Below are 10,961 nucleotides of genomic sequence, written 5' to 3'. Positions count from 1 at the left end.
TGTAGGTTGATGGATTAAACTACAATTTTTTTCCACAAGGTGTACACAAAGAAAACAGTTTATTCTTTAAACATTCTTTAATAATTTAACAGACAAAGCATGCACAACCAAAATATTATAGGCATGTAAAAACATGTGTTCTTAAATGCTATCTTCACTTAGAAGAAAGTTCTCCTCCTTCTTAGAAGGAGTTTTGATACACCTGGTGAGCCAAAAGCCATTGCTTGTAGCTGAGCAATAGACCTGCACGGAGCGAAGGCTTTCTTCAAACCTTTTCAGAACCAGCATGAATCTGTTGTTAAAAAACACAGTGACACTAAAAACTTTTTTAGAAAGGTTTTCTCCCCAGCCTTCCATCATGCAGGACAATTTCTGACCTCTAGAATCTAGCAGCAGTTACTAAAACCAGTATTAAAATGTGTTAATGAAAATAAAAAGATACACTAGAAATTAGGCTGCCAATGTTTAAATGAAACAATAAATTCTGTACTAAATAAGAGATCTCCGAGGGAGGAAGAAAACAGAACTGAATTACTTACCAACACTTCCTTTTCCCGGTTGTATTTTCTGCACTTCCAAAACTTCGTTTCTGTCCAAGCCCTGGGACACAGTGATCTCTATCCGATGGCTCACTTGATTTTACTGACTGCATACATTTAACTGTTGTAAGAAACTTGGCACATTCTAGAAATCCACATGACCAAGCTAGATCTTCAGCTGTTTGCCCATTCTTATTACATAAACTGAATGTAAGACAAAAACTGAGTTACATAAAAATTGACAATTATTCAGCCTTTTTTTTCTTAAATATGTCTTTCTACACAGGAGATGTGGGCGCATACAAATGTTGGTTTCAGAACAGAAGTAAAGGAATCCTAGGGAAATTCCAATATTCCCTTACTACTGCAACTTCAGTGGCTAGCACAGAGTTCAGCACAGAATGGACATTCCATTGTGAATGAAAGAATATTCTGTGCTCAATATAACAAGTGATACTCAAAGGAGGTCAGTGAGAACTTGTATAAAAGGGATTATCCCAAACCCAAACTAAAATGTAATATTGCCACAAGAGAGGAAAAGAATTGCACCTCTCATTGCTAAGAATCCATGTTTTACTTAAATGTGATAATATTAGGTATCGTTAATAGCTTAAGTCAACATTTAAATGATAACTCCACATTGTCAATTAGGCAAGCATCAGAGCACACATAATTCAGCTTCAGGAGTCTGATTAGCTTAGTTCAAGAAAATTCTGAAATTTGAAGCCATTGATTTTATACTTACTCAATTTGGGCATCACTGGCTACGAGCAGGCTAAGGCATTCCAGACTTCCAACTTTTGCTGCCTTATGTAGTGGAGCTTCTCCAAAAACATCCTTAAAGATAGGACAGCACATTTTAGTCTCGCCCCACAACGCTCTCTGTAGAAGTTAGCAGGTAAAATCTAATTACTGTTCAAGAAAGCCAGTTAGAACTACATGGTTCTGAATTTTTTTGATTCAAGTTTTTTTAAATAAATTTCACTTGGTGTTTAGTAAATACAAAGTTTTCATTAATAAAAACATGTGCAGCAAAAATGAACTACTGGGACCTCATCAAAATAAGTTTCTGGGGGCGCCTGGGTGGCTCAGTCTGTTATGCATCTGACTTCGGCTCAGGTCATGATCTCACAGTGAGTTCAAGGCCTGCGTCAGGCTCTGTGCTGACAGCTCAGAGCTTGGAGCCTGCTTCAGATTCTGTGTCTCCCCCTCTCTCTACCCCTCCCCTACTCATGTTCTGTCTCTCTCGCTGTTAAAAAATAAATGAAGAAAGAACATTAAAAAATTTTTTAAAATAAAAAGCTTCTGCACAGCGAAGGAAACAATCAGCAAAACTAAAAGGCAACCGAACGGAATGGGAGAAGATATTTGCAAACGACATATCAGGTAAAGGGTTAGTATCCAAAATCTATAAAGAACTTAGCAAACTCAACACCCAAAACACAAATAATCCAGTGAAGAAATGGACAAAAGACATGAATAGACACTTCTCCAAAGAAGACATCCAGATGACTAACAGACATGAAAAAGATGCTCAACATCACTCAACATCACTCATCATCAGGGAAACACAAATCAAAACCACAATGAGAGACTGCCTCACACCTGTCAGAATGGCTAACATCAACAACTCAGGCAACAAATGTTGGCGAGGATGCAGAGAAAGGATCTCTTGCATTGTTGGTGGGAATGCAAGCTGGTGCAGCCACTCTGGAAAACAGTATGGAGGTTCCTCAAAAAACGAAAAATAGAACTAGCCTCTGACCCAGCAATTGCACTACTAGGCATTTATCCAAGGGATACAGGTGTGATGTTTCGAAGGGACACATGCACCCCCATGTTTATAGCAGCACTATCGACAATAGCCAAGGTATGGAAAGAGCCCAAATGTCCATCGACGGATGAATGGATAAAGAAAATGTGGTATATATATACAATGGATTATTACTCAGAAATCAAAAAGAATGAAATCTTGACATTTGCAACTATGTGGATGAAAATTATGCTAAGTGAAATTAGAGAAAGACAAATATATGACTTCACTCATATGAGGACTTTAAGAGACAAAACAGATGAACACAAGGGAAGGGAAGCCAAAATAGTATAAAAGCAGGGATGGCGACAAAACATAAGAGACTCTTAAATATGGAGAACAAACAGGTTTACTGGAGGAGTTGTGGGGGGGGGGATGGGCTAAATGGGTAAGGGGCGTTAAGGAATCTAATAAAATCACTGTTGCACTATATGCTAACCTGGATGTAAGTTTTAAAAAAATTTAAAAATAACCAAAAAATAAATAAATACAAACACGTGCATTCCAATTTAGGTGAACAAAAGCAAGGTAGAGTTTTACAGAGGCAAAAAAAAAAAAAAAAGTACAATTTAAATTCACCATACTTTAATATTCAATGGAAGATGCAGGCTACCGTAAGAAAGTTCTATAGGAAACTGTAATGGTTGAGTTTGCCTCACAATTGTTACTTCAATAATTACTACACTGAAACTTTTAATTTGGCAACGCAGCAATTGTTCCTTCTGAAATAAACTGTAGCCCTATGTATGCTGTCCAATATAGTAGCCGGTAGTCATATATATATATATATATAGTTAATGAGCACTTGCAATATGGTTAGTCTGAATTGAAATGTGCTATAAATGTAAAACACACGCCAGACTGAAAAGATGTAGGAAAAGAAAATGGAAAATATCTGTAAGTAATGTTATATACCGATCACACACTGAAATGATCATTTTTCGGTAAGCTGAGTTACGTTATAAATTAATTTCATGTTTCATTTTCTTTCATTAATGTGGCTACTAGAAAATTTTAAATTACTTAAGAGTCTCACTTTCTATCCTTTGGACTTCGCTGCTATAGACCTACAACAGCAACAACTTGACGTTTTGGCGTCCAAGGAGGGTTTGTGTGGATTTGGGTGGAGGGCAGGGTGCACACAGCAACAATCAGTAACCTAGCTACCTGTTGGTTGAGGTCAGCGCCAGTCTGCAGCTGCCACAGAAGAAAGCAAGCAAGGCCGCCACCTGCGGCCAAATGGACAGGCGACTGCTCGCAGGGATCCGGGGGTGCGTTGACCGAGGCCCCGGCCTCCAGCAGATGCTTCAGACTGTCCACCTGCGGGAAGAAACAGCTCTAGCACCCCTGTTGCCTCTGTCCAGTCCCGTGCTCCCCCGCGGTTGAAACTCTTCCCCCACTCCCCAAATCTAATTCTGAAGAGGCTGGACTCGGCAGCGCTCAGTGGTCAGTCACCCTCGCTAGTGCTCCTGAGCAGACGGACTTCCGGAAGCGTAAACCTGCCGGATTAAAGGGGCCCGAGTCTCACCTCTGGGTTGCAGTCAAGCAACAGCATTCTCCACCTAAAGCAGAGGACCGGAGGCCCTGGGAGAGCAGAGCGGCGGGGCAGGCGCTGCGGACTGGCAGGTAAGCGAGCACAGCCAGCCCAAGTGCGGGAGAATTTAGATTGCCCGGGCCAGTGGGACGGCCCCTCGCGGCCGCGTCCCAACCCCGGCCGCGCCCCGGCAGCCTCACCCGCAGCTGCCCGGCCTTTCCCAGCCCCGCGGCCGCCGCACGTACACAAACACTGGCACGTGCAACCGCGAGGCTAGCTGGGGAGGAAGGCTCAGGTTCGCCGGCCGATTGGCCAGCCGGGAGACGCCAGGCACGCCCACCTCGGGGCGGGGCCCTCACTGGCCCCCGCGGAGCCCCAAGGCGCGTGCGCCGCAGAGGGCGCCTGGCGGTTGGGCTCCGGCAGCGGCCATGGGGGGCGCTTGGCTTGACACGTCTCACACTAGCGTGCCCAGCCTCCTGGTCCCTGTGGAGAAGCGGCAGTTTTCGTTTCTGCTAGCACGCACGTAACCAGGAAACGAGGGAACTCCGGCAGCACCGCCTTTGGAAGCCTCTGTGCTTGGTGCTGGCGCCGCGTCCCCCGCCCTCTGGCTCCGGAGGAAGGATCAGAGTTCCTTCGGCGTCACGTTCAAATTCGGACCCCACCCCCTCCCCCCGCCCCCGCTCGCCTGTCACGCTCGCTCTAGACTTTTAGGGCGGAAAGCGAGAGCCGGCAGGGTTAACGTGAACTAAAGTGATGAGTTTTAGAGCAAGGGCTGCTCCGACCACCCCCCAAAATTAAATAATTTGTCAAACCGGACCTTTTCTGTGACACCACGCCCATACTGGGAAATCTGTAAAATAAGCGAACCGTGGCCATAGGTCCCCTCCTAGAGAAAGGTTAAAGCACGCCCCTGAGGTTGTCGCCTGTGAAAAGGTTGAGTGGCCAGGCCATTAACCTTGGGTTTGCTTAAGGGACGAGGACACGTGTCAGCCCTAACACTCACTGTGGGGAGTGTTCAAGGACAGACGAAGGGACCCAGGCCACGAACGTTTGTGACCTATGTACGGGGCTGCTCCTCCGCGGCCGGGCAGGCAGGACCTCCCAGCTGCTCAGAGAGTGAGAGGGGTGGGTGGGGGTGGAGAAGGGCTTTCCTGGAGCTCTTCATTCTGTTCAGCTTGAGTCATACCTTTTTGTGCAACTTTAGAAACAGACTTCCTGACTTCAAATTGTAGCCTTCGGCCACATCTGTAATCTCTTGACTATATTTTCCTAAACCCTTCCCCCCCGGCCCCAAGATTATAATCTAGTTTAAAATTCAAGCTCAGTGATTTCCTTCCTACTGATTCCTTTGAGAGTAGGGCTGATAAAGAGTTTGTGTTTATTATTATGCTTTTAGAGGACAAGTCTTTGAGCGGCCTTGTAGTTCTAATTTTGGTTACAGTCCTTTTTATTTCATAATTAGAGCCGTAAAATAATTTTGCAGTCGTAAATGTATTATACTTAGGCACTGACCCAAGGGTAGTTTTACACGTTCTTGTTCATATGCGTACCTGAACATAAGTGTGCATATATACTTATGTTCAAACACCTAGAACAGTGCTTGTGTTCTGTATTTTTTATATTGAAATTATTCAAAATATTTTTATGATATTTGAAGAATGTTAGAGATATGTGAGAACACATGAACTTACTGCCAATTTCCCTTTTCCATGCATGTTTATCAATTAGGTGAGCACTTTTTTTTAAAGCATTTAATTAAGCTTCAGGTTTGCACAGATGTTCATTTTCACGAATTCTTAAATGATGTAAGGTATTGTCAGAGTTCTTAGAGTTCTAAACATTATATTGCAGTTAACATATGCAATGGGATATCTGTGTGATGCATGTGCCTCCATATTACATCCATTTTATTTAAAACAAGATTCTATTCAGCACGTGTTAAGTCTGGTAATTATTGTTAACTTTTTGTTATGTATGTAAGTTTCACGAGGAAAGGGAATTTTGTGAGTAGTTGTTAAAAAGCTTTTCTCCCTTTAATCACTTCCTACTTGTCCATTGCTCACAATATGGTTCAGAAAAACGATGTCTCAGCTAAGTATCTGGCTTACTGTTAATAACGAGCTTAAAAGCTTTCTAAAAACTGAACAAAGCTGGCGGAGCACAAAAATACACAGAAGAAATACATTTGGGGAAGAAATACTATCTTATGAGCAAGCAGCTGGAGTTATTTCTGAACGTGTAGCAGGTGGGATGAGTTTTCTGAAGAGGAAGATGATCTGAGATGCATATTCAACAGGCACTCTTTCAAGCAGTGTTAATGTTATTTATGTTTACTTCGCTGGTAGATGTGTCTCCAGAAGGAGGATGCCATTTAGAGTGAGTGTTTATAAAAAATGTTGGATGATGACGAAGTGACCGAATGAATGCAAGATATGTGGACTGAGTCTTGAAAGGTGAGTAGGAGTTTGTTAGGTAGTCCATGAAGGAAAGAGTATTTCTCAGGAGTGTAAAATATCTTCCAGTGCTACTAGAACTATGTGCAATTCAGTCTCCTTGCAGTATATGATACACATACAGCAGTGATGGAAAAGAAAGTATATTAAATGACCACTAACGTCTATTCCAATTTATTAAAATAAACTGACATTGAGACTTGCTGTGCCCCAAGATTCATACAGATAGGTATTATTATCTTCTCCATTTTATAGGAAATGAAATGGAGGCTTGGAGAGGTTCAATACCTTACCTAAAGTCATATCATTATTAGGGGGTAGAGCTGAACTCACTCAGGCCATTTGACCCCAGAGGCCACATTCTTATATCTAAATTTTAAAGAATTTTGGTTATCGTTGGTAGATTTGAAGTTACTGAGATCGGCTTCTTTAAGGCAAAAGAAAGTCCTTAGAGAATATCCATAGATATTAAAATCCATAGAAAAACAACTCTTTCATTCAGTGAAATGTATAGCAAGGTTGAATCACTAAGTTGTACACCTGAAACTAATGTAACATCAGCTATATTCAAATAAAAAAATTTTTGAGATTATTTGGCCAAAAACAAAAATGATAGGGAAAATTGAGCAGGACAGTTCTCCGTACTCCCTTTGCAACTTTCTGTAAATCTCAAGTTATTCTAAAAATATGAAGTTCATTTTAAAAAGGAAGACTTGAGGCCACTTAAACCATCTTTCTGTAGACCACAGCTATTGAAGTTTTCATTCAAATAGTTTCACTTTTAAGTAACCCTCTTTCCAAATACAGTAATGACAGAAGATATCTAAAAGCTTATGAAGCTAGGTTTAGTCAAACAAAGAAAAAAAATCTCACAAAATTTTCACAACCAATCACTACCTAGTTCCTTCAGTTCCTCTGCAAAACACACTGCCCATTGATCACTAGTTTTACCAGGCTGTTGTCTTAAATGTTCAGTTACTTGGGCTCATAGCACTTTGAATTTTTTCCACACCTATAAGGATTATTATAATATATAATTAAATATTATATAACTGGTGAAATGAGAGGTGAGAGCTATAATTTGTAAGGAAACTAAATGCTTTCGAAATCATCAAATCTCAAGAAAAATGCTTTCAAACTAGGTGAGGATAAATCAGCTGTAAAAGCTGAGGAGAAATGGCTCTATGCTCAGGCCGTTTCATGGGCATTTTTAAACTCCTGCTCCATTTGAAAGAAACATCAAATGGAATTCACATGCATCTGGTTTATGAAAGAAAGGTAACTGTATAAACTCTCACATTCAACTTCTATTTAAAGAAAAAGCTTCTGATCCTACATGAAAAGATTGGAAAGTAATATAAAATGTTTTAAGTTAAAATGTATGTGGTATGCTTGTATACTCTATTGATTTTACATTGATTCTTGTTTAACTGACCAACCACAATGAATGCATGCAATACAAGCATTTATTGCACAACCGATTTCTTTCATTTAAGGAATATAAAGAGAGTAGCTGAACAGAACGCATTCTATTTCTTTCTGGAGGCCATAGCTCCATGGCTACTTGATATATTTGACATATCATTTATCTAGTGTAGAAAGTTGAAATTCATTTTTTACAGTAACTCAGATTTGTCACAATTTGTTAACATCCTATCCAAGTTAATCTTTTTTCCTAAGAGGAGAAAAATATAGATAAAATGTTCATTTTACTAATTAAATAATTACAACAAGTAAATTAAAAAATTAGAACAAGTGTAGCAGATGATGTTGAAATAAATTCTAAGCGAATATACACTCAAAGCATATATCTAATATTCTGTTTTCTACCCACTTCCAATAATATGCATTTTTTAAATAAAACAACTGAATTTCAAACTTTTGACACCATTCCCCAAATCATCTAATAAATCATTTTTTATTATCCAGTTATCTTATACAGGTAAAAATGATAATATAAATTTCATGCTTAGTCTTTTTTTAAAACTAAGTTACCAGTACACTTTGAGAGTTCCTTGTGTAAATGCCATTAAGCACAGAAATTACCTAGATCAATATTGATATTTAGGATTTCATGAAATCTGATCTCTTACCCAATGGAGTGGAGAAATAGGTGTGAGATGATGGTATTATTTGTTGCCTATACATTGTCTAAGTCATAGGGTGGGGACAAGAAACCTTGTGGGTCTGCTCAGGATTATTTTATAAAAGATTAATCCAATTTCCTTGTTTGATGTGACCCTTATAGTCATTAGGACAGCAGGTCAATTTAAATTTGGGTTGTTACAGATTTTTGTCATTTCACCTTATAACTGTTTCTTGTCTCAACCGTGACCACACTTTGAGAGTGACAAGCCATTTTTATACACTAAAAATTTATTCAGATATTTTATTACCTGACCCCTGGAAATAAATCATTCCAGAGTGTTATCTGTATCCATAATAGCATCAACTCTTCATATGGATAAGCTTCTATAAATCCAGAAAATAAATATACAGTCACTAAATAATATTTATATTCATTTGCCTCTGGATGTTGAGTGAATCCCCTCAGGAAAGGCCCTTGTAGCTCTAACTGGCCAAAAAAGGTTTTCACACAGCAGGAACAGGACAGATGAGGCATTCGAATCCCACATAATTACCAAAATTTTTTTAAAAATCAGTCTTTCCAAGAATAGCTTATATACTCACAGAATGCATGGTAAATTGCAGAAAAATGAAAAAGCTACCAGGCTCTCCCACTCAGTGCTTCTCTGGTAATGAAAGACATCCTATCTTTTCCCACACTTTTTTTTTTTTCCTCTCATTTCAGGGCATGATGTAAATTTGCCACACCCAAAAGGAAGGGCATGGAAAAAGCTCTAACTGGGTTTTTATTTTAAATAAGCAAATAGACCTAACTAGAAGGAGGAAAAAAATAAAGAAAAAACAGAAGACTACCACCCGATTCAATATTGTCTTTTGAGATTTCAGTAATAATTATAATGTTCTTTTCTAAGTTTCCCTCATATATGTACAGATTATGCTTCCAGTTAATACATGAATGCTACTTTTTTTTTTTTAATGAGTATGAGACAACAGTAATGAAAGGAACAATAACAGTAAACACAGTCCTTTGCATTTTTTCCCAGAACAGTTATTTATGGGCACCAGTAACTATTTATCTATTATGACAAGAACTTCAGTGTTGGACCTGAAGTTCTTTAGTTAAAGATAGTTATTCATTATTTTAGTACTGGGTTAAGCCAACCATTAAGTGTCAAAAAAGCTCATCAGAAACATCAGCAAAAATAATTAAATTAAGAACAAAAAATAACAGAGATTTTTAAAACTTGACCAAGAGTTCCATGAAATGTGTAGGCTCACATTTTTACAACATAGTCTAAGATGCTGTGTATCTAAGATACATAGTCTAAGACTTAGCACATGGTTGTACTCATGGCTCAAGTTTATTACAGTGAAAAGGATATACATTGGATCATCAAAGAAAAAAAAAACAGGTGGAGTCTGGAGAAATCCATGCACAGGCCTATGGATCACCCACTTCCAAGAAGAAATATGCCAATGTGTTCCTTTCTCCAGCAGTGAATAATGCAGGATGTTTTGTGCAATGTTTCTGCCTCAATAAGCCCATTAGAGACTCAGGACCCAATGTTTTTATTGCAGGCTGGTCATGTAGGCATCCTCTCCAAATACTAAAATTACAGAATTCCAGAAGGAAAACATATTCACCATACATCATCACGTTGTTTATATAAGCAACAGAAACAGTGCAAACTGGTCTTGTCAGCTGGGGGACAACTCGAGTGTCAAATTCCCAAATGCCAACAGGACCAACCTTGTCAGGATGCCTTTCTAAAGAAGGCAGCCTCGGGGTGCCAGGGTAGCTCAGTCAGTTATGCATCCAACTCCCAATTTCAGCTCAGGTCATGATCTTGCGGTTTGTGAGTCTGAGCCCCACATCAGGCTCTGAACTGATAGTGTGGAGCCTGCTTGGGATTCTCTCTCTCTCTCTCTCTCTCTCTCTCTCTCTCTCTCTCTCTCTCTCTCTTTCTCTCTCTCTCTGTCTCTCTCTGCCCTTCTGCTCTTGCCCGTATGATCTTTCTCTCTCAAAATAAATAGACACTAAAAAAAATTAGAATAAACAAACAAAGATGGCAGTCTCATGCCAGCTAGGCGAACTCTTTTCTACACAGGAACACAAGAATAACCCATAAAAGACACTATTTAATATACTTAAATTCATTTTCACAGCAGTTTTACATTTAAATTACCTTTTGCTAGTCCATAAATAATTTACAAGCCATTTTTAGACAATTTTATCACATTCCCAAAGGTTTGCATCTTTACCTAAAAAAAATTTTAAAGAGGAAGGGATACTTTGATGAGAATTGCTATTTAGGAGTTGCAAAGATACAAATTTTTACATGAATGAAGTATCAAGCCAACCCAGATGTGTATACTGGGTTGAGTGTATGATCAACACAGAAGGAAAAGGTACTTTCTTAAGGGCTACCTGGTGCAACAGAACCCAAGATTCTCCAAGGATGGAACGTGATTTTGCCAAAATCCAAATGGACTGTCTGGACCTTGTTGGAGCAGTTAGATTGCCAGCAACCACC

General features: G+C 39.5%; 2 protein-coding genes across 2 annotated transcripts in view; one reads left to right on the top strand and one right to left on the bottom strand.

Annotated features, from left to right (window-relative positions):
* Positions 1 to 40: 40 nt before the first annotated feature.
* On the bottom strand, positions 41 to 3,986 carry ANKRD37 (ankyrin repeat domain 37). The gene is made up of 5 exons (XM_058723435.1): positions 3,881 to 3,986; positions 3,520 to 3,672; positions 1,285 to 1,376; positions 540 to 743; positions 41 to 292 (listed from the first exon to the last, which is right to left on the bottom strand). Coding segments are annotated over exons 1-5 (477 nt in total). The 5' UTR covers positions 3,908 to 3,986; the 3' UTR covers positions 41 to 291.
* Positions 3,987 to 5,221: 1,235 nt separating this feature from the next.
* LRP2BP (LRP2 binding protein) overlaps positions 5,222 to 10,961 on the top strand; it is a 44,566-nt gene continuing 38,826 nt past the window's right edge. The window contains exons 1-2 of the mRNA XM_058723413.1: positions 5,222 to 6,131; positions 6,232 to 6,339. The gene's annotated coding sequence lies outside the window, so the exon portion shown is untranslated. The remainder of the gene's footprint in view (positions 6,132 to 6,231; positions 6,340 to 10,961) is intronic.

This window comes from Neofelis nebulosa, chromosome 3 (genome assembly GCF_028018385.1).
Source record: "Neofelis nebulosa isolate mNeoNeb1 chromosome 3, mNeoNeb1.pri, whole genome shotgun sequence".
NCBI classification, from domain to species: domain Eukaryota; kingdom Metazoa; phylum Chordata; class Mammalia; order Carnivora; family Felidae; genus Neofelis; species Neofelis nebulosa.
This window is presented reverse-complemented; position numbering and strand designations above follow the sequence as displayed.

Excerpts from the sequence above, each read along its gene's own strand:
- ANKRD37 (XM_058723435.1), bottom strand. The coding sequence starts at position 3,907 with ATGCTGTTGCTTGACTGCAACCCAGAG. Across the intron at positions 3,673-3,880 it reads TGCTTGACTGCAACCCAGAG|GTGGACAGTCTGAAGCATCT; the intron begins GTGAGACTCGGG and ends TTCTTCCCGCAG. Across the intron at positions 1,377-3,519 it reads GCGCTGACCTCAACCAACAG|GATGTTTTTGGAGAAGCTCC; the intron begins GTAGCTAGGTTA and ends CCTATCTTTAAG.